This window comes from Sarcophilus harrisii, chromosome 2, assembly GCF_902635505.1.
Source record: "Sarcophilus harrisii chromosome 2, mSarHar1.11, whole genome shotgun sequence".
NCBI lineage: Eukaryota > Metazoa > Chordata > Mammalia > Dasyuromorphia > Dasyuridae > Sarcophilus > Sarcophilus harrisii.
Genome location: NC_045427.1, coordinates 282,500,027 through 282,527,493, shown reverse-complemented (window position 1 = coordinate 282,527,493; position 27,467 = coordinate 282,500,027). Strand labels below are relative to the sequence as shown.

Below are 27,467 nucleotides of genomic sequence, written 5' to 3'. Positions count from 1 at the left end.
GATAGAGGGAGATTTATGATGTACCATAATCATCAAATCAAAGATTAAAAACAGAAAATAACTCCTAGATTCAGTTAAGAAGAAAAGAACCTACAGGAAAATGGATGGGGAGGGAAACAGAAAGAAATCATGAAATCTTGTTTCAGCAGTGAGAGGACATATCACTGATAAATACTCCTATAGAGAGATATTCTATAAATGGATAATGGTTATTGTATAAATGGGTATAATCTGTTGCGATTTAGTCCTTAAACCATCCATGCTACCTCAGAAAAAGAGGAATTAGAGTTCTTGAGGCAGCTGACACACAGAAGAGGGGAAGACCATGTACCAAACCAAGTGAATTCATGGCATGGGGGGGGGGGGAATTACCATAGGGAGGGCAAAGATTAATTAATAAACTGCACAATTAGGGGCATAGGAAAAACTCCTACCATGAGGCAATATTCTCTCTGTCACCTGCAGGAATTGTATCTCTTAGAGTGAGGCACAACAGAAAAAAAGAACAAGCGGGTAAAGGGAAGGATTACAAGGCAATAACATAGAAACTGTTTGTGTAGAAGAAGAAACCCAAAATAGATACCTCAGAAGCTTTAATTCCATGAGTAATAGAGACTGAAGAAGGAACAAGGTAAGTATAAAGGCCCTAAATCAAAGATTAAAAGTATAGACTAAAAGGGAAGCTAAATAATAAAAAGAATGAGGGGGGAAAAAATCCTTCTTAGAAAAAGGTGGAGAAAAAAAATTTTTTAGGAAAAAACATGCAGAAAATGAAATTTTTAAAAGCTTAAAGGAAGTTGAAAGGGAGAGATTTACTTTACTTCTTAAAGGAAGAATTAAATAACTAGATCAAAAAAAAAGATAGAAAAAGAAAATAATAAGAGTCGAGTTAGGCTTAGAGAAGAAGGTAACAAATGGGAGGGGAAAATGGGTAAGGTTGAAGGGGAGAGACCCTTTGGGAATAAGATTGCCTTAAAGTAGATTGAACTCTAAAATAAGAGAAAAACCAAAAATACCTTATTTAGGGAGGAGGGGGGGGGGGGAGAACTAATACAAATAAAGGAAAATACAAACCTAACTCATAATTTTAAATGTGAATGGGTTTAAACAATTGAATAAAACAGAAAAGAGTAACTAATTGACTAAGAAAATTAAACCTTACAGTCTGTGGCTTACAAGAAACAAACAAACAAAAAAAGTCACCCTATAAATACATAGAATAAAATTGAGAGAATGAGGAGGGAAATTACTCTAGATCAGGTAATCCCAGAAAAACAGAAGTTGCCATCACACTTTTAGTCAAAGCAAAAATAAAACAGCCACCACATTAAGATAAAAGGAAACTAAATTATGGCGAAAGGAACCATAGACAACAAAAGCAATATTAAACTTAAATGCTACAAATGTGTTAATTTCTAAATTTATTAAGAAAAAAATTAACTGAACTCTACAAGAAGACAATATTAATAGAATAGTGTCAAGAGATTTCACTGTCCTCAGTTTCAGATAAGTCTAGCAGAAAAATTAATGAAAATACAGAATTAAACAAATGGCTGGAGAAGCTAGAGCCAAAATACATATGGCATCTTCTAAATGGGACTGTTAAAAGAATACACATATTCCTTGGCACCTATGTCAAACTTTTATAAAAATTGATTACCCAGCAGGACACAAAGATGGTGCAAGCAGATATAAAAAACAGGTATAGTAATACTTCCTTTACCAAGCCTAACACAATAAAAAGAATAACGAATTTAGGAAACACATAAAAATCATTAACCTAAATGAAGACTTAACAATGAAATCCAAAATAATGAATGAGTCAAGGAACAAATCATAGAAACTAATTGTGTGAAAGAAAATACTAATACCAAAACATACTAAAATTTCTGGCATGCTAAAGCAATGCTAGGAGAAAAAAAAATCACATCCATAGAAGCATACATTAACAAAAGAGAAAAAGACGGTTAATAAACCACATGTACATTTTAAAAATTAGAAAGTCAACAGACAAACCTAAAATGATCACAGAGGAAAGATATTTAAAGGAGTCCATTATAAGAGTAGTATGATTGTTTTGCTGAAGTCAGATCCCATTTGAGATTAGTTAGCAAAAAAATGATAGTGAGCCCATTCAGAAGTTTTTTGACTTTCTCCCTTTTAACATCGTACAAGTAGAAGCAAAGGAGAAAAACAGCAGAAATAATCCAAATTTGGGGCCTGACAAGACATGATCAGCAGCAATAGGACAAAGGAACCAAGGACTTTAGAATTGAACTAGTTTCTCTAAAAGTCAAGACTGGAAAGGGAGGAGAATATAATCAGAACAGTTGTGAAAGCCTAGTACAGTGATGGGAGATAGCGGGATCTGAGGTCACTTTAAGGGTTGTAAGTAGATTTAGAAGGAATGAATCGGGGAGAGATCAAAAGATTATGATGATATAATGGAAATTCAGACTTCCTGAGTAAGAACATAAAACACTCATGAGTGAAGGCATAGTCAAGGGTATGACCCATCCCTGTGTGTATGTTGCTAAAATGGAATGGGTGAAATGTTGAATAAAGTGAGAAAAATTATATGTTAAAGAACATCAGGACAGATAGGGTAGATAAATGTCCATTAGAATGAGAAAAGGAGTTGGAGTAAAAAGGAAAACTGAATCAAGCAGTGAAATTGTTGAGAAAGGAGGAAAAAATGTTCTGAGTATTAGTAAATAATAGCTATCAGGATTTAGATTGGGTCAAAATTCAGCAAACCTTTCTTCCCCATTCCTACACCTCGCCAAAAAAGCATTTGCTAGATCACTTGCCACAATTTCATATTAAGGATTCTTAAGAAAGATAAAGGTTAAAGAAAAAAATGCCTCTCTTATAGTTATCCAGCATACTTAAAAAGTAGAATTTTACTATTTGCCAAAGCCTTGAGAGTCAAAGATCGTGTTAATTAATATTTCCCCTTTAGGGGAGGGGGGGAGTACATCCAGGGCAGCTAGGTGGTACAGTGGCTAGAGCACCAGCCCTGAAGTCAGGGGGACCTGAATTTAAATCTGACCCCAGACACTTAATGCTTCCTGGCTGTATAACCCTGGGCAAGTCACTTAACCCCAATTGCCTCATCAAAAGAAAAGAAAAAGCATGCCTGTAGATTAAAAATACAAAGTTTCCCAAATTTGTTGCATCTTTTTTTTTTTTTTTTTAACCTCCCTTGAATTTTGTAAGCTCAGGTATTCTTGCAATGCCCATTTTCTCATGATGAAGAAAGAGCAAACTTTTTTTCCTAACCAGATAAAATTGGCATTCCATATCCCATTTTATAAAGCAAATAGTTCTGTTCATAAAATAATATTCACATTTTACATTAAGTATCTATGATCTGTAGATGACTATGCTGCACACTGGTGGAGATACAAAGTTCAACTAAGACTTCATTTCTGTCATTAAGAGTTTTTAGCCTAGTAGGAAAAGGAGATATTTATATATCTCTAACTCTCCTAATAAATACATTAAAAATTCCAGAACAGTGCTGCATGGTTTCTGGGGCACGGAAGGCTTCCTGGAGGAAAGAGCATTTGAGTTCATCTTTTAAAAATGGATAATATCAGTAGATGAAAGTAAGAGGGAGCAAGAATAAATAAATGAACAGTATGAGCTAAGACATGGACTGTATAAGAATACTTTATGTCTTGAAGCATTTGACTGGAACATAAAATGTGGCGGGTGGTAATACGGGATGAAACTAAAAAGGCTAATAGGATTGCTTCATATTGTAGAAAGATTTGAATACCAGGCAAAAGAGCTTGTGCTTGACTACTTGAATAGCAATAACAGGCAGTGAATATTTTTTAGCACAGGAGATACATAACCAAATCTATTTTGTTTGGTTGGTTGGTTTTTTGGGGTTTTTGTTTGTTTTTCTTTAAGAAAAAGCTTCTGGGAGTAATTTGCAGAAAGAAAAAAATGCATTTATTAAGCATTAATGTGCCTACCAGTTTAGAGCTTACTGGTAGTTTATATTTGATATTGGAACAAAACTGGGCATTTGATAATTAAGGAGATTTACTTAACCATGGCAAAAGAATAGTGTTCAACAAGGATATACATTTAGAATATCTCTAATTGATTCCCGTTGAGTTTGCCTAAGTTGCCTCTCATAGTTTCTGCAAACATCTAAGATCTCCTGGAGCTCCTTATAACTGTTTAGTACTTAGGTAATCAGTATCCTTAGCCCCTTGAGCCTGATGAATGGTTTCAAAGAAAAAAGGTTTTTAAGGAAAAACTAGCCTAATTTTCTTGGGAGTAGGGTTTAATATATATCTCCTACCATAACTTGAGGTGTAAATAGAAAAACTATGCACTTGCTTTTAGGAAATTCACATTTCATTTTGGGGAAATAATATATAGAGGAAGGCACAACAGGGCTGATGGCACTACCCAGGAGTGTCCTGTAATTGCATTGACAGACCAAATGGCAATTCTTCAGGAATTTGTAGTATAGATGCTAAGAAGAAGGATAACAGTAGAGACAATAGACCCTTTTGGAACTCTGTTGCCTTGTATAATCTGTAGAAATGAGAATGAAAACCCTCTCTTAGGATGGTAGCAGTGAGACAAATTGTGACTTGTTACAAAATTGAAATCATTGGGAGTTATTATTCAGTCTGAGAAGTGAAGAGTCAAATAACAGTTGAGTTACAGTTAGAGACAGTGAATGAATGGTGATGTCATAGACAACTTGAAAGAAGAAACAATTTTAGAGTAATAGATAGTTAAAAGTTTGAGAAATGAGATGTCCTATAAACATTTTGAGACTCATGTCTAATGATTTGGGTGTCAATAAAGACGTTTTTGTTCCAGTTGGCACAAGCAGTTAATGTATATCTTACTAATATTAAATATTTATTAGTCATGGCAAGTTAAGAATTATGTTGATACATCTGCAGTGTCCAAAGATAATTTTTTTTAAAGCATCTTATTAAACACCTACCTAAGGTCAGACACTGAGCTAGGTGCTGGGGACACAATTATCTCTATTCTCAAGTAATTTAAATATACCATGATGTTTCCATTTCAGTAAAACTCGAATACAGAAATGGGCATTGGAAAGAGAAAACTCTAACCCAGTTTTTCTTTCTCCTTCTATATTGATAGAGCCCTTTACTTTTCTAAATGAAAGCAAAGAAATAAAATCTGCATAAAATATAAAATGATTTTTTTAAGTTTTTACTATTCACAGTTTTTTCTTTGTACTAACATGTGTTAACATCTTGTGATGCTTTGTATTTAACATGTTTTTTGTAAATTAAAAACTTCATTGTACTTTCTTTAAAAGATATGTTTTTTCATAAAAGCCCTAGAAAAGATATAAATCTCACCTTTTGAAAACCCTGATTTACTTTAATATTACTTTAATTTTCTTCCTCTCTCTTTCTTACAGAACCAAACTTAATAAGTGGTACTGCTCATAGTGTGAACAAGAGAGGTGTGAAGAGGCGAGACCTAGACATTGAGGAACTTAGAGAGATACTTTCTTCTCTATTATCCTTTGTCCGAATTGAACATATTTTACCTATGAACAGTGAAGTCCTAAGTGATGCAGTAAGTCAATTTTCTTCTCCTTGATCCATTCATTGGCAGGGAAAAAAAGAGAAAGAGAGAGAGAGTGTGTGTGTGAGTATGAGTGAATGTGAGAGAGAGTGTGTGTGTGTGTGTGTGTGTGTGTGTGTGTGTGTGTGTGTGTGTGTGTGTGTGTGTATTAAATATAAGCCAATTTCTTCTTACTTCCATGGGTCATAGGTTTTAATATAACCAATTAAAATACAACTTGAATGTGCTTTATGTTGTACATAGATGTATTATGGTATATATTAAGGCTCAAGTTCTAATTCAAGGATGAGTAAGGTCAGTTTAAAAATTGAAGGAAATTTTATTACCATTTTTGGCTCTAGTTTGAAGATTTAATTCTATATAAGGTAAAAAATTTTATCCTGACTGTTAATTGACTCTGGTTTTGAAGGAATCACTTTTCTTTTCTGTACCTCAATTTTCTTACCTGAAGATGTAGTTGAATCAATGGACTGAGTCAAATTTATAAAAAATAAGAGCCAAGGCCCCAGTTGGTAAATGATCAAAAGATAATGAACTCTGCCTGAGGGGCTATAAATTCATGCATATCCTTTGACCTAACAAGGCTACTACTTGGCATAAATATCAAAAGAGATTCCCAGGAAAATTACCTATATGTACCAAAAATGTTCATGGCGACTCTCTTCTCAAGGCAGAAGAGTTAGAGATTAAAGGGTGCTCATCAATTGGGGATTGGCTCAATAAACTGTAATGTGTGTTTATGATGGAATATTATTGTTCTGTTGGAAATGATGAGCAGGATGCTTTCAGGAGAAAACAAACAAAAAACCCTGGAAAGTCTTCCATAAACTCAAGCAAAGTGAAATGTACTATATACAAAGTAATAGCAGTATTCTGGGATGACCAGCTGTAAATGATTTTTTGCTGTTCTCAGTAGTATAATAATCCATGACTATCCTGAAGGATTTATGATGAAAAATCCTATTCATACCCAAAGAAGGAATTAATTGTGTCTGAATACAGATTTTTTCTTGAGATTTTTTATTTTAATTAAGGTGGAAGATCTATGTTTTTTTCCCATAACTTGACTTTTATGGAAATGTTTTGCATAATTTCACAAGTGGTTTCTTAACTGTGGGTGAGGATAAGGGAGAGAATCTAGAACTCAAAAATTTTAAAAACATGTAAAAAAAATTTTCTTTTTGTTTTGAATGTTAACAGGGGGGGAAATATTAAATAAATTATTTTTAAGAAGGATGTAGGAGTTGACTAGGATGATTTCTGAGATGCTCTCAATTCAGAATTAATGAATACTAAGACTTGACCTAACCTGGAAAGTCATACCTAAATATCAGTTGTTATTTTATTACATACCTATTATTACTACCACCTCCCAATTTGTGGTGCTTTATGGCTTAGAAAATATTTTCACATTTTGAAATAAATAAAAATTTATGCATTTATAGTACAATGATTTCTTTAATCCTGTTTGGGGGAGAGGAATATGGAAAGAAAAGAATTGATTTTTGTTTTTAAAAAATTAATTAAACTAAGAAAGAAAACTTATACTTTACAAAGACTACTTAGTAAGGTTGGAGGAGCAGAGGATTTATTTGTTTAAATCAGACTGAAACCAGATAAAATGATGTTTTGGTTCAGAAACTTCTGATGGTTTAGTCGAGTAGGTTTGTTTTTAGTTACAAAAACCAATTCTATACATTTTTTTAAACGGAAATTTTGGTTTCATTCATGATTCATTAAAAAAAAAAAAAAGTGAGTATCAATTAAATTGTTTGTTATTCCAGTTCATTTTTTACTTAAAAGTTCACTTCTTTCATTTTAAAAGTATGCTCCCTTCTTATTCGAAGAAAAAAACAAAGGTCCAAAGAACCGTTTGGGGATGTTTGTTTTTTAAGCTACATCCTTTGCTTATTAAAAAATATTTTTAAATCTACATGGCTGAATTTTGAATCATTTCAGTAGTTCAAAAATAGTTTATATGGTATGTTTACAGTACCTGTAATTTATCGAAGTCTCTAATTTTCTTTCTAAAAAGCTGAAGAGAAGCTTGATTAGTACTCCTCCATCAGATATGTTGCCTACAGCTGAAGGTGGAAAGTCAAATGCATGGTTACGACAAAAAAATGCTGGAATATATGTTCGACCAAGACTATTCTCTCCTTATGTTGATGAAGCCAAGGTAATGAAAATCTTTTTAAATGCTGGATTACTTATAATTTGTAGAAAAGTTTAATCTGTTAGGCTTTTATAAATACTTTGGTGATTTTTCAAAAAACCATTTTTTCTAATTACAACTCTAGTTACTTTGTAAATTGTTGTCTTTAAGAAAATTAAATTTTAAGAAAGTTCTTTTGTCTTTGAGTATGCAGAAGTAGGAAAAATGTTTCTTTCTTTTTGAAAAATTGTAATTTCATTAATTAGTATAGAGAACTTCCAATGAAGAACTTTTTTCCACTAGTGCAGATCCTTCTACCCCTTTCTGTGAAGATTATATAGACTTAAGAGCTGCCGAAGATCGTTTTCTTTCTCATTTTTTTTCCCATTTTGATCTAATATTTCTTGTGCAGTACGATAATTGTGGAAATATGGATAAAAGAATTGTACGTGTTTAACATATATTGAATTATTTGCCATCTAGGGGAAGGAGTGGGGAAAAGAAAGGGGGAAAAATTTGGAATACAAGATATTGCAAGGATGAATATTAAAAATTATCCTTGCATATGTTTTGAAAATAAAAAGTTTTAATTTAAATTAAAAAGAAAAAAAGAGTTGCCTAAGGTTCAAAGAAGCTAAGTGGCTTCCTGAGAATCACATAGTCACTATGGATCAGAGATGGTACTTGAACCTAGGTCTTCCTAACTCTAAACAGGTTCCCTATTCAGTATGTTCTTCTTTGTTAAATTTAGAAATATATTGCTAATACTTTTCTGTGAAGTTTTCCTTGAAAAGCAAGCAACTGGTAATTCTTTATTCCCCAAATAAGTACTCATAATAGGAAAGAATTTCAGTTTAGTTAATTTAGTAGTTGTTATAGATAAAATATAATAAAAAATAAAATGAGATACTCTAATGAATAGAAGTATAATATATTATATTTGGGAGTGCATTTTCTGTGTTTTTATAAAAAATTCATTCTCAGTACTCATCAGAGTTCTTAATTAGCATTATATTATCAAAAAAGACAAGAGAATTTCCATTTGACAAATTATAGGTAGTACGAAAATATTGGAAAGCATTTTACATTTGCACCCAGAGAGAGAACTATGGAACTGAATGTGGATCACAATGTAGTATTTTCACCTTTTTTTGTTGTTGTTGTTTGCTTGCTTGATTTTTTTTTTTCCTTTTTGACCTGACTTTTCTTGTGCAGCATGATAAATATGGAAATATGTTTAGAAGAACTGCACATGTTTAATCTATATTGGATTACTTGCTGAGTAGGGGAGGGAGTGGGGAAAGGGAGGGAGGAAGAAAAATATGGAGCACAAGGTTTAGCAAGGGTGAATGTTGAAAACTATTTGCATGTATTTTGAAAAATAAAAGATTTTATTAAATGAAAAAATCTATTATCTTATTGACTAGAATAAAAAATAGTATTAATGTTATAGTTTGGGAAGGGGGGAGAGTTGTAGGCCATCGGGGTTAAGTGAAAGAATCATATACCTAGTAAGTGTCTGTGGAAGGATTTGAATTCAGGTCCTCCTGACTTCAAGGCCAGTGCTCTATTCATTGGACCTGCCCCATAGGACTGAACTTTGTTCAGTCTAATTTTGTTAGTTTTAATATAAACTTTAATTTTGTATTTTGCTAGGTTTCATTAAAATCTGAAAGGTGACACAAAAAAATATTATTTTCTTTATAGTAATTTTACGTATATTTCCTACTCCTGATTCCTATGTTAGGTATGGAGATAGTGTTGCACAGTGGATTTAGAATTAAAGGACATATATTTGAATCCCAACCTTGCCATTTATTCCGTTTGTGACACTGGCCAAATAACTTATGGGCAATATATAATAAAAAATAAAAATGAAATATTATAATGATTAGAAAACATAGAATAACATCTCTGGTAAGATTTTTTGTTGAGTGTAATTTTTATTGCATAACAGAGAATGATGCATTTAATAATGTATCTGTTTTACTTCATTTCTTTGAGATTTTTATGTCCTAATATGAGATCAATTTTCCTTAAAGTGACATATACAGCCAAAGATATATTCCTTTCTATTCCCACTCAGTTTTCTTCAAATGTCTGTGATATCTAACTTTTTTAATTCTACTCATTTCCTTAACTTCTTTCTTGTTTATTTTATAGTTAGCTTTGTGTCTAAAAGGGGCAAATTGAAATCCCTTGATATTATCGTTTCAATTTCTTTTCCTTTAACTTATTTAACTTTTCCTTCAAGAATTTGGATGCTATATGCCATTTTCACTTGGAGATTACAATTGCTACCTCTGCCTTTTTTACTTAAGCTCAAGTATAGTAGTTTTTGTTCTAACCCTTTATTTTAACTCCATGTATATCTTTTGTGTTTGTCTTGTATTTGAATGTCAGATTTTCTGTTTAGCTCTGGTCTTTCCATCAGAAATGCTTGAAAATCTTCTATTTCATTAAATTTCTACTTTTCCCCTCAATTTCACTAGGTAGATTATTCTTGGTTATAATAAGAGATCCTTTGCCTTCCAGAATATCATATTCCAAGCCTTCCATTTCTTTACAGTTTAGCTGCTAAATGTTAAATGATCCTGACTATGACTCCATGGTATTTGAATGCTTTCTCTTTGGCTGCTTGCAGAGCTTTCTTCTATGTCATTGTGAAAGAGCTAAAGGAGAAATATAAGATATCTCTTAACTCCATCATTTGAACTCTGACCACTGCTTTAAGGCCTTTTCCAGCTCTGTAAAACTACCATTGCATGATTGATCCTATTTTTATTATACATCCTATTTGTTAATTTTATTTTTATTCCTTCATCAATCGGTATTCAAATTCTCAAGTTACAGCTCATCTTTGAAGAAAAAAATAGAATTAAAATTTTATTCTCTAAGCCAATACAAAAGGTTTATTTTAAAATGAAAGAAATTGGGGGTAGTTTCACCTTTTAGTAAAGTTGTTAAACTTTATAAACTAAAAAATATTTTTTTCTTTTTTTTATATAACTGGAGTAATTGCCTGCCAGAAAATATGATTTTTAAGTGATGATAATGTTTTAGTTAATTCTGATTCATTTTGAATGATTTATTTCAGTCAGTGCTAGATGAAATGATGGTGGAACAGACAGATCTTGTTCGATTACGGATGGTTAGAATGTCCAATGTTCCTGACACACTTTATATGGTAAACAATGCAGTACCACAGTGTTGTCATATGATCAGTCACCAGCAAATAAGCAGTAACCAGTCCAGTCCTCCTTCAGTTGTAGCCAATGAAATTCCAGGTAAAGCTTTTACATGTCACTGTTTATATGTAACTAAATTATTTATTTATTTGTTTATTTCTGTTCTGTCCTTTAATCAATTTTAATTTTAGCATGAATTTTGTTTACCTTAGTGAAATTGCCCACTTTTAAAATTCAAGGCTGGCCTTAGAAAAAGGAAGGGAAGAATGGAGTGCACGGATAGGTGTTGATGTAGGCTTGTGTCAGATCCTTGGATCTGCTACTACATAGCCTCGTTGCTAGGAGGGTATGAGGTGAGAGAGGAATACTGAGGGAGTTTAGGAATCAGGATGCTGAAGGTCTTTGGTTTGAGGTTTGTCATTTGTTTTACCTATCATGGAGAAGGCTCAGATTGCTTTTATCTTTGGCACATAACTTCTGTTAACAAAAGTTAACTATAGTTGTATTAATATATCCAGAATGTCAACCAAAAGAATATATTCCTAGGCATATAAAATCTCCATACATTGATAGATGTTCCGTTCAACTAGCTGTGACAGCATATAGTTTTATTCCCTGGAATCACTCTTTTAAGATTAGTTCTATTTTAGGTTTTCTCAATAGTGATTTATGGCTTTCATTTATAAGTTTATCCAAACTAGTTTTGATCTCATTTATGTTTCTTAAGCTATACAAATTTCCTTTGTATTGTTGCTGGCTTCCATAAATATTTATGGAAGTTTGGATGCTTAAACATTTATTATATGCCTGTTTTGTGTCAGATACTGTTGTTTTCTATGAAAACACAAGGCAAAACCAAAACTGTCCCTACCCTCAAAGAGCTTACATTCTTTGGGGAATCAAATGATATTTGGTATTCATTTTTAGAATGAATATAAGTATACCTAAGTATACAGCTGTAAGTATACCTATTTTAAGACTTGATTCAGAAACAAATCTGTTTTTAAAATTTTATGTTCTTTATAGGAAAACTATAGTCATGGTAATTGTCTGGCATGAGTTATAAAATCATAACTCATAGAATCATAGATGTAGAACTGGACCCAGGAATTAATTGTTCATGTATTTCACATTTTAATAAAAACATAGAAATAGAAGTTGGGGCCTCCCCCCCAAAAAAAAAAAATCTAGCTGATTCATATGAATACTGAATCCTCTGAAGTAGTCTCATGTATTTGAATTCACATTATTCAAAGTTACAATTATGTAAAGTATTGTAATGGTTGTAGATCAATGGAAGTATATGGAGCAAATTTGAATAATGTGACCACTTCCCAAGATTCATTATCCACACTAATGAGAATCTAGCTATAATGTTTTGATTGGAAAAGTAATACCACAATTAAGGAGCCATTTTAGTTTTCCCAAAATATATATATATATATATTAAATTGCTCAAGAAGTAAATCCACATTAAAAAAAAAAAAAAAAAAAGACTTGTTTTATTTTTTTGCCAACTGTAAGTGACAAAGTGTAGTCAGATTTACTGTTTTTTGAATGGAGAATTCATGTAAAATATGTATGACTGTTATGCCAATTTTCTTCTGTTTTCAGTTCCTCGGCTCCTTGTTATGAAAGAGATGGTCAAACGTCTGCAGGAATTACGTCACACTGAACAAGTGCAGAGAGCATATGCTCTAAACTGTGGAGAAGGCGCTACTGTCAGTTATGAAATTCAGATTAGAGTATTGCGAGAGTTTGGTCTTGCAGATGCTGCTGCAGAGCTTTTACAGGTAAAAAGCAACATTTTAGTTATTTTTTAAAATTGGAAACTGATAATTATTGTATAAGTTTCAGGAGCCTTCCTAGAAAACCATAATTTTTTTATTTGTTTTTTCTGTCATGTGGTGAAATAAAGATATCATAGCTAACTGCAGCAAAGTTATTAATTTGCCTAAAAGACAGCAATTCTTCAATAATCAGTAACCTCCACTGCATCCTCATTTCTGGCCTTATTTTACTTTGGAGATGTACTGAAATACTCAAGGACAATGCTATTGAATTTTAAGCTTCAAAAGGTTCTATCAAGCTGAAAAGGCTTAAAATAATAATTAGTATTTATATAGCTTTCAAATATTACCTCACTCTATCCTTACAATAACCTTGGAACATAGGATCCTAAACCTTTCAAGATCATTTTGGATCCTGAATCTGTTATCCAATATATTAGCTTCTTTCTTTCTTTCTTTTTTTTTTTTTTTTTTAAATTTAATAGCCTTTTATTTACAGGTTATATGCATGGGTAACTTTACAGCATTAACAATTGCCAAACCTCTTGTTCCAATTTTTCACCTCTTACCCCCCACCCCCTCCCCTAGATGGCAGGGTGACCAGTACATGTTAAATACATTAAAATATAAATTAGATACACAATAAGCATATACGACCAAACTGTTATTTTGCTGTACAAAAAGAATCAGACTCTGAAATATTGTACAATTAGCTTGTGAAGGAAATCAAAAATGCAGGTGGGCATAAATATAGGGATTGGGAATTCAATGTAATGGTTTTTAGTCATCTCCCAGAGTTCTTTCTCTGGGCGTATATTAGCTTCTTTATAATTTTGTATTATTAAGCAAACTTGAAAGAATGCCATCTATTTCTTTATGTGTGTCAGTAGTAAAATTATTAAACAATATAGGGTTGTGCACAGATTTCAGAAATATCCTACTAGTGACTTCATTTCATTAATAACTATCCAGTTCTGACTCCATCTAACTATATTATTTTAGCCCCACATCTCCCTCTGAGACTTTGTTTAATGCTTTCCTAAAATATTGGCTAACTATATCTTTAACATTTCCAGTCTAGTAACATTGTCAAAAAAGAAAATCAGGTTAGTCTAACTTGATCTAATCTTAATGAAGCTCTTTTTGGTTACTATTGCCTTTTTTTGATATTCACTAACTGTACTTTTAGCTTTGCTGAGAATTAAAGTCTGTAGTTTACAGAGTACATACTCTTCTTTTTTTAAAAAAAATGTTGGGACATCTGTTTTTCAATCCTGTGGTCCTTCCTCCACAATTCTTTCAGAAGTCTCTGACATACAGACATAATTACTGGCATAATTACTGGCTTTCAAAACACTGGACGTGGTAAACTACTTTCGTTTTATCATTTTCCGATATAAAGCTCAACCTCCTTGGTAGAGAAAAATAAAAGAAGTTAAATGCTAAGTAGTTCTTTCTCTGATCCTTTCCCCAGTATCATCTTTTAATATTTTTTCCCCTTCCTACAATTCATTCTGAATTTCAGCATTCTTAACCCTATTCTAAATTTTCTCAGTGTTACACTTTTACATTCACTTTTGCTTCTGTCTTCTGTTTATATTTGTGCCAGACACTATGATAAACACTTCTCAAATATTATCTCATTTGGTCCTCATAACAACTCTGATAGGAAGACCTTAATATTTTCACCATTTTACAATTGAGGTTATATGACTATGCAAAGATGATAAAGTAATATCTGAGTCATATTTGAAATCACTCTTGCCAACTCCAGGCTTTTTCAGTACCTAAGTTGGTCAGTGATTTCCCTGTGCATAAATATTATTAGTCTGCTCACCTTCTCCCTTTCCATTGTACTTATTTCTCATTCTGTCTAAAGAGTTTTATTCTTCAGAGCTTTTCATAGAATTTTTTCCTTATTTCTTTGGAGGATCTGTGCTTCATCTTAAATGTGCTCTATGGTTTCCTGTTCATTTAATGACATAGTCTGTTAATATTTGTCTGGGAAACTTTAACAAAAGTTGTACACTGGAAATTTTGAAAATAAGTTTGGAAGAGCAGCATTCCCATACTTTATCAAAATATTAGTCCAAACCAATAAGAACTTTGTAGCAAATACCATATCTGTGCTTTTCCTATGTCAGTCTGAAGTATTATATGTCTTAGGAACATTCTTCATTTTATGCTTTTCTTTATTGTAACTTTGTACTATCTTAGTTTTGTTATCTTTGCAAAAATTATATTGGAATGTGAACTGCTTGTTTTTGAGTGATGATTCAGCATTCTTTTATGATCTTGCAACAACAACAAAACAGCTGGCTTGCTTACCAAAATATTCAGTGTAATTGACCTTGGGGGAAGGGGAGGAGTTGAGTCTCTCGTCACACAATGTCCCTTTATATACCTCCTTTTGATACTTTTTTCTTAGGGTTTTGACCTAGAAAATCTTTTTGTTTTGTTTTGCTTGTTTTATGGTTGTTTTGTACTTTCTGGTTTGTGTTTCTGTGAGTGCCTAATAAATGTTCTTAAGTTGTTTATTTTTATAATTTGATGTATAAAGCTATTTCAGAAGTCTAGTAATTACCAGAAATTTTTTAGCTTTTTTTTTTTTTTTTTTCTTTTGTAGAATCCTCACAAGTTTTTTCCTGATGAACGTTTTGGGGATGAAAGTCCACTATTGACTGTGAAACAGTCTGGGCGATGTCGAGTTAACAGTACTCCCACTGCAGAAACCATGTTTACAGATCTAGACACTTTCGTGGCCTTTCATCCACCCTTGCCTCCTCCACCACCCCCCTACCATCCTCCAGCTACTCCACTTCATAGCCAGTTCAAAGTTGGTTGGAAGCAAAGAGCCCCCAGTCAACATCCTTCACGTTCTTTTTCCTATCCTTGCAACCATTCGCTATTTCATACAAGAACAGCTCCCAAAGCTGTTCCTCCTCCAGTCTATTTACCTGGTGTCAAAGCGGAACCACCTGACTGCACTAACAATACAGGATCAGGGAGACAAACAGTCGCTGCATCCGCAACAGTGATGACAGCTGAGAAGCAAGTGGTGAGTCATGTTAAGTAACGTCTTGAAGGGTAGATAGATGTAAAGAATGCTAAAAGTCCTTTTGAGGCACTTAGTAGGCTAATACTGTGCTCAGAAGGCCTTGGGGGTTGGGGGAGAGGAAAAAAGAGGAGAAAGGAAATGAATAAAGAAGGAAGAAAAGGAAAAATAAGAGAGGAAAATAAGATGCATTTATTTAAAGAAAAGTAAGTTTTACAGTTTAACCTAGAAGGAGCAAAAAATGAACATTAGGAAATGTTTTTTTTTGTTTTGTTTTGTTTTTTAATAATCTGTTCATTTGCACTTTAAAAATTTTATTTCCTTAAGGTCTTTAAGCACAATTTAATCTCTTCTCTACTTATACTTCAGAAGGATATGATTTAAGATTAATTTTAAATGATGCTATATATGTCTTTGATTCTTTATCCAAAAGATCTTACTTTCTCTTAACTATTCCTTCTAACCCATCTAAATCCTCAGGCATGCTTTTTCATCAGCATGATCTATTTGCTTTGAAAATTTAAAGTAATTGAAATGTCAGATATGTTTTGAAAGAAATGAGACCTTTTTAAATTTTGTAATGTAATAGTCTAATTGGTTTTACTTTAGGTCAGATGATAAGAAAATCTTGGAAAACTTTTCTAAGTATTGCCTCTTCCTGCCACATTATCAGTAAACTTTATTCAAAGAGGTGGTTATAAATATATTTGACAGAGTACCACATCACAATGTGGCTCATTATTAGGCTTATGAATTTAATTAGAACACTTAGTGGCTAAAAACATGATTCTCTGCCCCATAAAAGAAAACTACACACAGAAAAACATAAGATACAATATGATTAGCTTGTAATGTGTGTATCAGTCTTCCTCCCAGTTCTAAACCTATAAAAGAATTCTACTATGTTAGTCATTCTTTCTAGAACATAGAATCATAATCAAATTTCACAAGTTAATTTGAATCCCATTTTTCCATCAATGTCATAAAATTGAATAAATTTAAATAGTAGAACATAAAATTGTTGGATCTTAGAATTGGGGGGGAAAAAAACCCCTAGAGGTCATCTAAGCCAAGTTTCCCATTTTACAGAAAAAGAAATTGAAATACAGATAGCTTAAATGAAGTGTCTGTCATCACTAAGATTAGTTCTAACAGGATCATTTCTTTGGGCTTTTTCTTGCTCTTTCCTACAGTGCACTCAGCCGATGCTCAATGAGCTGATGCCAGATATCGCCATGGGTGTGTCGACGCTCTCCCTCAAGGACAGGAGGCTGCCTGAACTGGCTGCTGACACCGAACTTAGCCAGCCAGTGCCCGAGGTAGGACCGGGACCTCCCCAGCACATAGCATGTATCCAGCAGAGGCACATGAACACTTCTCGAAAGAAACACACACTAGAACAGAAAACGGATATTAGAGACAATCAGCAAGAATACCCCGATTTCTATGATTTCTCAAATGCTGCTTGCAGACCTTCTACTCCAGCTCCTACCAGGCACACCCCTTCACCTCCTCAAGGTGTATATTTTGGTCCAGATTTATATAGCCACAGTAAGGCATCACCAAGTGGCTTAAAGTCAGCATACCTACCTAACCAGATCTCCCCTAAAAAGCAAGAAGAAACTAGGAGAGAATATATGCTTTCTCAAGATGGGCATCAACAGAGACAAAAGAATGAGCCAGTACATCTTGATGTTGTAGAGCAACCACCCCAACGGTTGGATTTGGCATTAGCTGTCCAGGAAAATCCTAGTAATGGTCCAGCTCATGTCAGGGGACGAACAAAAATGGAAACTGATTTGACATATGGGCTTACTTCTAATAGAACTTCACTCTCTGCATGTAGCTCTGAAACTCCAGAAGAAAGGTCCAGGAGGAGACTGGCAGACAGTGAGTCCTTGGAACATGGAGCCCAGAGAAATACAGAGTTGGAAAGGGAAGATTCAGTAAGCAGAGGAAGGAGGTCTCCAAGCAAACCAGACTTTTTATACAAAAAGTCTGCTCTCTAAAAGTAACCTCCAAATGGTCTGTGCCTGAGATGTGAAACATCCCATTTTATGACACAACCAGACAACTTTCAGACAAGTTTCTTAAAGCCAGCAGATAACTCAGTTTCACTTTATTTTGCTCAAGATTTTGTATATACAATCTTGATTAGACATAGCATGCTATGAGGGTTTGTTTGTTTTTATAAATGCTGCATCTGGTTTTATTTTGTGTTTTGAGCAGTTGTGTTGAGGAAGCCTTTTAAGAGAAACCAAGCTGGCACTTTTTTAAAAACAAATTGATAAGAATTTTTTGCACCTGTACATTTATTTTACTCATGTTAATTTTGTATCACCATGTGTTAAATTTTATTGCCACATTTAAAGGACTGTATTTTCATATTTCTTTTGCATTTTACCTTTCACCTACCAATTTCCATGTGCAATGGGTTGCACACTGAAATGTATTTTCTTATGAAATAGTTATAATGTGTTTATTTTTTAATTATAGGAATTCCAAAGAACAGCACATCAAAATGCTCCTCTCTTTTTAGTAGTAGTTTTAGTTCAGAAATCTGCCTGGTCAGTCTCTGCTAAAAGAATCTGTTGTCATCCTTTTTTAAATAAGTTGTGGGAGATAGTATCTCTAGCTAGTGTCCACCCAGGGTCCTGAAGTTTTCTGGTTTAGTGAAGAATGCTGAAGAAAATAGCTTTTTCTTGCCCAATCTAAAACTATTAATTTATTTACGTGTGAAGTTTGAATCAATGTAAATTAAAGTAACAGGTGAGAATTTCACTAAATAGGGTCTTAATCAAATCAGAGTCCTTCCAATTTTGAAACATTGAAATTGTCAGATTAACATGAGACGCTGCTAATGAGATTTCTGATTCTGAGAGCAAATTCTTCAGCTGAGAGGGGTGAGATGACTGCTTATTGCCTTCAGTGGTCTTGCTGCCTAATGGGGAACAAATAAAAGGGCTTCAGTCTTAAGGATGTCATTTGATGTTTATAAGCATATGTGTACTTTTAAATGTTTTTAATGTATGTCTAATGAATTTTGATGTCATGTGAAGGAAATTGTGTGATGCATAATGCTTTAAATCACCAAAAAAAAAAAAAAGAAAAAGAAAAAAATCACACACTACATGTCCTACTTGAACTCCTCTGGGGATGCTGGTTTGGACATTTACCAAACTATTGCAGCACATAGGATATTTTAAGATCCTCTCCCTAGGAAGAGCAGTACATGAGCTAAGGACTGTTTTTTCCCCCTAACCTTTCATGTAAATAAACTGGTATTTTAGGTTTGTTGTTTTTTTTTAATCAATTCTTCAACATTATTTGTGTCAGTTTTGTATTTCACAAAAACACATATCCAGCAGTAATATTTGGATAAATAAAAGAGGCTTCCTGAATATTCCATCATATATAATATGTTACAAATATGAATCCACTCATTCACACTCACTCTTAAACTATGCAGGGCTAGGAGGCCTTTACAAGCTACCATGTAAATGACTTACATGCACTTTTAAGTACATACATTTTTATTGGGTGACAACAGCTCTGATTTTTCCTGATTAACTGTAGTTCTTCCTGCAGATTTTTTCCTACTATACCCTGTGGATGTACACTCAGGAATATCTCTTGACATTTTTTAATGCTAACATTAGATAGTCACAAAGACAGGAACATGTGCTTATACTATACCCAAGTTAAAACGCTGCCAAGTTGTTTTGCTGTCTAGTTGACTGCTCCTATTAAGTTTTGATTTCAGTCATGTTATATATTTCATTTGAGAGGTCCAAGGGTAAACACTAACCCACTTATAAGGTAGACCTACTCATTGCCTTACAGGCTTTTTTTTTTTTTTTTTACATAATTATAACAGTTAATTGTCTTACTTAAGGGTCTAAACCATATAGTAGATGATATAATCTTTAGAGGTCTAACAACAAGTCTGGCTTTAATCAAAAAACAGGAGTTAGTGATTCCAGTCTATTCTCTAGTGTGTATTCATATATATTGACATTAATCAGTTGGATATAATTATTAGTAGCTGCTCTGAATCAGACCAGACCAGATCAAGTAATGCAAATGAGAGTTCCATTTCCCTGATGGGTTTTTTTTGTTGTTGTTGTTTCTTTTTTTTAAATCTTCCTTGTCTCCATTCAGATTATGCATTATTTTGGCTAATACAGAAACCTGCATATTCTCTTTTAATACAAATTTCTTTTCACATCACCCAAGTTATTTTGAAATGACCACTGCTCAATATTTGATTTACTTTAAAAAAAAAAAATCTACATTTTCAGCTAAGAATTAGTTTGAATAACTGACTAAAATATTCATATGGGGAAAAACCGCTTTAGTGTATGGTACTATAGAGTGATATAACATGCAGAAGGATACTATGTCTGTGATGCATGTCTTATTAGATTAATTATCAGTTATCTTGCTGTATTTTATGGTATGTAATTTGTAGAGTAAATTGAATAGCTGTGTGCCAATGGCTTTTGAACACAACTATTAAATCTTTGTATGCTGTGATAAGATAAATGAGATTACTGCAAAAGATTGCTTTTGGAAAACAGTGTATATTTAAGGGCCACAAACAGTGGTATTTTTATAGGATACAAAAGCATTTTGAAATAACCAAATAACAAAAATACAGATCTTCATAAGACAATCGGCCGATCAGACAATCTCCATTTTCAATATTCATAGCATGTTAAAGAATGGGTAAACAACTAGAGTTTCTCTCAATCTGGAAGAAAAAAATACTACCTTCCTGAAAGTGCTGTTAGTATTTGTTTCCTTCTTAGTTTAATTTTGTAATTTTATTAAACAATCATTAGGGGGGAAATGGCAATGTATGGTGGCATAAAAATTGTCTGTGGAACTTAATATTTTTAGACCTTTGGCATAATGTAGTCTTCACACTATGCCCATAAGCTCTCCCTAAGTAAATCTTGGGTCTAAACTCTTGCAACACTTCATTTATCACTTACACATTAAGGGCTTTGCTAGGAGCTCTTTGTAATTAAGTCATTTTGTAGAAATTATGTGTGAAACTTTGCCAAACTCTTGTAATTCTTGTAGTATGAGTTTCCTTGAGTTTTTGTTCACTTTTTATTTTCATAGTGCTCTTTTATGGGATTTTCTTTTTGTCTTATTGGAGAGGTTTTACACTAAAGTTTGAGTGGGCACAGTATTTGTATAAACTGGAAACATTGTAATGGGGAGGAGGGGGAGACAGTATCCATCTCCAAAACTTAGATTAATAAATCTCTTAATACCTCAATCTCCAAAGACACAGAATTCAGTTTACTCAATAACTATTCTTTATTAAACTTTGTTTAATTACAGAAGAAATTTAAGTTTACCCATTTGGGGAAGCAAGAAGAGAGAAATCTGTGTTTCCTGAAGCACTTATGAGATGGCTTAGGAATTCTAAAGTTTCAATCTAATATTGGATTCAAAAGGAGAAAGGCTTGTTTTTTTGTTTGTTTGTTTTTTTAAATCAAAGTAGCGTGATGGGTGCTAATTTCCCTTCTTCATGATTTACTAATTATTTTAAAACCGCATCACAAATACATATGAAGGTGGTTAGAGTACACACTGCTTAAAAGTATTTTTCTTATTTTGTTAATGCCCTAAGAATAATTTTTTCTGAAGTTGTAACTATCATTTTTGTCCCATAGATAACACTAGTTATTTAATAATTTTTGTATTGGCAAGCCCTTAATTGATTTTTCCCTTTGTTCCCCTCAACCCCTTCCTCCTCCCAAAAAAATCCTGTCATTTATTCCATAATCTGAATAGTATGATGCTGTGGCCCTTGTAATAGAAAGGATACTTATTAAGTATTCTATTTGTCTTGAAAATTCTTGAAAGTAATTGCTTGTCTTTATGTGGTTCTTTTTAAGAGATTAGACATGATGTGGAAACATCATTTGTGTGGCTGTTCATGACCGTGTATCTGTTTCAAAATGTGCAGGTGGTGGGAAAACCTGCCCATGGATGTGGGGTACCTGAAAGATCAAGAAGGTAAATCTACAGTTGGCATATAGTAACCCACCTGTGTTTCTGAGAGGTGGGATATTCTACAATACTGCATTTCTTGGTGTTGTGCTGTTACTGGTATAAAGTCAAGTGCCTTCAATGTTAAAGGCTCAGAAAATTTTCTTAAACCGATTTCATGTCCTATGCAAGTGTTTTCTACAACCTGCATAACCAGTACTTTGTAAAACTTGTTTACGCTTCAATTGTACATAGTGTTTTTTAAAAATATACATATATATATATATATAGTATTTTTATTTAGGTACCTTCAAACTTGAATTCCAGTCTGTGTGATGCATTGTAAAACAATACATTTCTCTTTTGAGTACCATTACAGTTGTACAAAGGTTTTCACTGGTTCTATTTTTCTACTGTTACTGAAAAGCATGTAACACTGACTTTATCCTACATATAGTTGGCATTTCAAATAAATGGATTGTATAGAAACTTACTGAGTTGAACACAGTCTCTTTTGAGTAATTAACCTGAGGTATATCACACTGCAACAGAAGAAACATTTCAGTATTTGGAAATAGAACAGAGGTTTGTTTGTTTGCCCTTCTTTGGGTTTGGGATTGCAATAAATATATTAATATGGGGTATCTTATATGTCATTCATTGCACTGTTGACATTCGAATATAAAACTCATTATTCTCCCATCAGTTATCCAAAATTTCTGAGATTGATATGACATTTACTATGTGTCAGAGACTGTACTAAGCCCTGGAGATACAAATACAGACTTAAAGCACTGCCTTCCCCCGAAGATCTTCTAATAGCTAAGAGACAGCATTTGGTTCTCTTCATCGAACTTCTACCCTCATACTTGAAGACTTCACTATTCATGTTGATGTATCCTGGACCTCCTAGTTCATTAGTCTCCTCAACACCTTTTAGCTGCCTTAGCCAAACAACCTTTAACCCTTAGTTCTCACCATTACTTACCTCCACAGAGCTTGAGCGCTGAAATCCCCCTCTCATCATAGTCTGTCAAGTCTCTCCATCCCCTCATTTCTGCTAACCCAATACAACCTCCTTCCTGTGTCCTACAGCTTGAAATCCTGAGGTGGGTCAGGGAAGGAGAAAGTTCCCTGTGTGTATCCACCAAGCTAGCTACCGAAGAGAAACTACAGTATAGGAGAACTGCTGTTGAGGCCCCCCACTTTATCTCATAAGGAGCTATAAAAGTCCCTGATCTCGGTTGTCCAGAATAATATGGCAATGACAGGATGAACCTAAGTTAAGGAGACAAATGGGCCTCTCAGTTATCAGTAAGACTGTGGGATGAGATCTATGACCTAAGTGTAACTGGATTTATATACCTTCTCTAGCATTCTACTAGAGATAGGTAAAAGAGGGGGTGAGGTAATGTATGTTGAGAGTACAGTACATGTGGGAGAGAAATTCTATGAAGAAATGCATAGTGGGGAACACTGGAGCAGCCAGACAGGTCAGAAGAGAAATGTAAATGTCACTAGTGGACCGAAGGAGAATGTGACATTCATAAAGCACCTGTGTGAAGTTCCCTTTGATTTTCACAACTCTGGAAGTCGGTGCTGTTGTAACTAGTTTACAGTTGGGGTTATAGAGGCAATCAAGTGTTAAGTGACTTGTGCACAGTCATACAGCTAGTCAATGTGTAAGGTTTGATTTGTTCCACCATGCTTCTACTGCAAAGGTGGCAGGATTCGGGAAGTGTCAAATGTTGCAGAGAAGTTTAAAAAAAAAAAAAGAAAAGGGTCAGGACTGAGAAAAGGTCTCTCAATTTGGCAATTTGGTGACTTTGGAGAGTAAGGTTCAGTAGCATGAGTGATGAAATCAGAAACCCAGATTGCAAAAGTGAGAAGGGAGATTAGAGAAAGTAAGGACAATCAGTGAAGACAGCTTTTTTTTCTCTTGATTTTTTTTTTCAGTTAAAAAAATTTGATGTTTTTCTCTTTCCACCCCTCTTACTGGAAAATAACTAAAAGCAAAACCTTCATAATAAATATGTGTAGTTAAGCAAAACAAATACCTACATTGACCATCTTCAAAAAATACAATAAACACTTTTCAGAGTTGACACACGAGTTGATATTTTCTGTGAAATACTATGGTCAAATCCATTAGTTTTCTAGAGTTCCTTCTAACCCTCAGATAAAAGACCCCCTATTTCATGGGGCAGCTAGGTAGTGCAATGGATAGAACACCAGCTCTGAAGTCAGGAGGACCTCAGTTCAAGTCTGGTGTCAGACACTTAACACTTCCAAGCTGTGTGACCCTGGGCAAGTCACTTAACCCCAATTGCCTCAGCAAAAAAAAAAAAAAGTTCATGTAACAACTGGGCTTTATTCTAGTTCATACGATCATAGGACCATAGATTTAATGTTGGAAGTCATTTATCCATTAACATTGAATCATTGAGTTTCAATATATTTCAATTCATTTACAGCTGAGAAAAACTGAAGCCTTGAAAACAATCACATCCACACAGAAGTTTTTTGTCTCAGAATCAAATTTGTGGTTTTAATCATTCTTTTTTGTCCCTGCTACAGGTATTAGTTTGCATTCAGGCTTCCACAATAAGAAAAGAGAAAGGGAAGACCAGGGGAAGTGGGGAGGACAGGGTAGAATAGAGTGTAGATTAAGGCTGCTGGTCTGTGTTCCTTCCCAGATGCATTTTTGGGTAAAACAGCTAGTTACTGGGATTTGAGGTGAGTTTAGTTCTCGTTTAGTCCTCTCCCAGCTGTCTGACTCTGACCCCACTTGAGGTTTTCTGAACAGAGACCCTAAAGAGGTTTGCCGTTTCCTTCCCCAGCTCATTTTGCAGATGGCAAAACTGGGTTAAATGACCTGCCCAGAGTCCTAGCTATGTGGTGTTGAGGCCGGATCTGGTCTTGAAGATGTTCTCCTGACTTCAAGTACAGCCCTCCGACTGCTGCCCTCTCGGCTTCTCCAGCCTGCTCCTTAGAGGCAGCCTCTCCACTCCACCTGGCTAATAGGAATATAATCTTTAGAAGACTGGGATTAGAGGGGAAGTTCCTCCCAGACAAAGGAACCGGCCCCACCCACAAACTTGTTCCTCCAAAAATGACTCCTATTTATTTGATGGGAATTGGCCGGCAGTCCGACTTGTTTGGGATCCCAGAATTTGCACGCTGCCTGAGAACCCAAAGACCCATGTTTCCCTCTTGCCAAACAATTCCCTTTGGGGAATGAATAAACACAATGTCATTACTGAGATAGACCTTAAATCCATTGTGATTGTGTTGGTCATTTCAGTGGGGTCTGATTCTTTGGGACTCCTTTTTTGGGGGGTTTCTTAGCAAAGATACTGGAACAGCTCGCCTTTCCTTCTCCAGCTCATTTTGTCAATAACAAAACTGGCAAACCAAGTGAAGTGACTTGTCCAGAGTCACAGGCCAGATTTGAACTCATCAAGTTGCCTTTCTGCAGGTTTGCCTCTCTATCTATCCACTGTGCCATCTAGCTCTAAACATCATGTAAATATACAGAAGTTCATCACATAAGCATCTGACAGGAGAAAAGGAGTTCTTTCTGAACTGACAGACTATGTCATAATATTACACTGGCAAGGGGAAGTTAAGCTGGTTGAAATTAAGCTATTATCCCCTAGATTTGGTGCAGATTGAGACCTTAATTTTACTAAGTGATGGAACCAAATCTCAGACTTTTGATACCCAGTCCAGGTCTCTTTCCATCGCACCTGAAATGTTGATATCATAAATGTCCTCCTTTTCACTCACATAGTCACCATACTGAGGTTCAAACCCTTCATAACCTGCCCCCTAAAAAAACCACCTATACCTTATACCTCCCCCCAACAGTCTTCTATCCAGTGAAATTGGCTTCCTTGCTTTTCCTTAAACATGATACTCCATTTCTTAACTTGGTCATTTTCTCTAATTATTCTTAAAAAGTTATAAAATTAATAATGTTTTGTGATTAAGAACTCCAATCAGTGTATCTTAAGTTAATTAAATTCAGTTCAACAAATATTAAGCACTTACTATAGATAACATACTAGAAGATGCAAATACTCTTAATACATTTCTAGTGAATCAAGTGTAATGATATTAGGGCACCAAAGTCAAATAAAAACAAGGGCAACTAAAATCAGATAATGCCCTGCTGGCAGCATGTTAACTTAGGGAAAAGCATATTAACACGATGTCCTATTGTGTTTTTATTTATTTTGTTAACTATTCCCCTTGTTTTTTAATCCGATCCAGTGAAAGTTTGGGGGGGCAGCAATGTCACCAACATATTTTACACCTCTGAATTAGGGTACTCTCTCTTAATGATTGCCTGTACTCACTGACTACCACCCTAAGCAGTTGTCACCAGTATCTCACCACTAGCTCACATCCATCCACCTGAATGATGAAGAAAGGAAGGCAGCACGTGATCCCTTGATTTTTGTCTAACAACCAGACCATCTTCAATAGTCTCTGGAGAACTGAAATGGAAGGTCCCTCAAAGTGCAGGGGAGAGGCAGATGGGGGTATATAGACAAGGGGTGATAAGCCATAGACAGGAAGCAGCTAGGTGGGGCAACAGAGCACTGGTCTAAAGTCCCGTGTTCAAATCTAGCCTCAGACACTCCCTCCCTACCTGACCCTACATGAATCTGTATGTCAACTTCTGTCTGCTTTAGTCTTTTCAACTATAGAATGGAGATAATAATAGCACCTACATCCCAGGATAGCATCAAACAGAATCATGTGCCAAGTATTGAGTACAGTTTTTGTGCCTGGTCCATATTACTTATTCCCCTTCTCATATATGAATAAATAAGTGAAAAAGAAATTTAGTGTTTACTACATGCAAAATTGCACTAAGCCCTGAAGATACAAACAGAAAAACAAGGAGCTAGTGTTTCTCATGGGAGGAGATAATACTGCCACAAGTGAAGCTCTATAAATTAGAATAAGGCACATGTTCTCTGAGCGGTGTAGTAATTTATTAACAGCGCAAGCTCTAATAAAACGGTCGATGATTTGCCAATCCCCCCAGCAAGGACAGCTCTCCTTTTATGCTTTTGGGGGAGTACAGGATAGGGTAGCTGAGGACATTTTTATGGGGTCCGGGACATCTCGAGCACTATGTGACTGGTTTCCTAGCTGAGACCCGGCAGACAATATGGCTGGCTGGAGGTTGGTTCCTAACCAAGAAAGGTGTGTTTGTTTGAATCCACCTGCTGAGACTTCTGTAAACAGCAAAGCAGAAATCCTCGAAGGACAACTTCGGCAGACTCCTTGATGTCCACCCACATTCCTCAGGGACAGCAGATTTCCTTGAGGCAAGAACAGAACAGTGATTAACAGGAGAACCAGTTTCTCAACTTAACTCATTACAGACCAGCTGAATGTCTGCACTAAGTTCAAAGAAAAAGAATCATGACTAAGGCAGTTCCAAGACAAAATCAATTAACTTTAAATAGGGCCAATAAAACGGTGGAACAGAATCCATTTAATCTCAGCATGAGGACACCAAGTAACAGGACACAAGCAGCAAAAGTATAACTGGATATTTAGAACAATCTAAAATAACCTGAAGAGACCGATTTCCACTTTTGTGGGAAGGAGGAGGATGTATGTCTGAGTTCTTTTTTTTCAAGAAA

The 27,467-nt window shown here is 34.5% G+C and overlaps 1 protein-coding gene across 5 annotated transcripts in view; it reads left to right on the top strand.

Annotated features, from left to right (window-relative positions):
- The window catches only part of BTBD7 (BTB domain containing 7), an 87,986-nt gene extending 65,696 nt beyond the window's left edge, over window positions 1-22,290 (top strand). For 2 of the 5 annotated variants that reach the window (XM_031952314.1, XM_031952315.1), the window contains 6 exons: window positions 5,435-5,595; window positions 7,640-7,783; window positions 10,857-11,046; window positions 12,562-12,740; window positions 15,364-15,795; window positions 16,986-22,290. In XM_031952314.1, coding sequence (XP_031808174.1) covers window positions 5,435-5,595; window positions 7,640-7,783; window positions 10,857-11,046; window positions 12,562-12,740; window positions 15,364-15,795; window positions 16,986-17,801 — 1,922 coding nt within the window. In that variant the 3' untranslated portion in view covers window positions 17,802-22,290. Of the gene's footprint in view, window positions 1-465; window positions 632-5,434; window positions 5,596-7,639; window positions 7,784-10,856; window positions 11,047-12,561; window positions 12,741-15,363; window positions 15,796-16,985 lie in introns of those variants that run through there. The other 3 variants (XM_031952316.1, XR_004231974.1, XM_031952317.1) reach the window with 3 other exon arrangements.
- The last annotated feature ends 5,177 nt before the right edge of the window (window positions 22,291-27,467 follow it).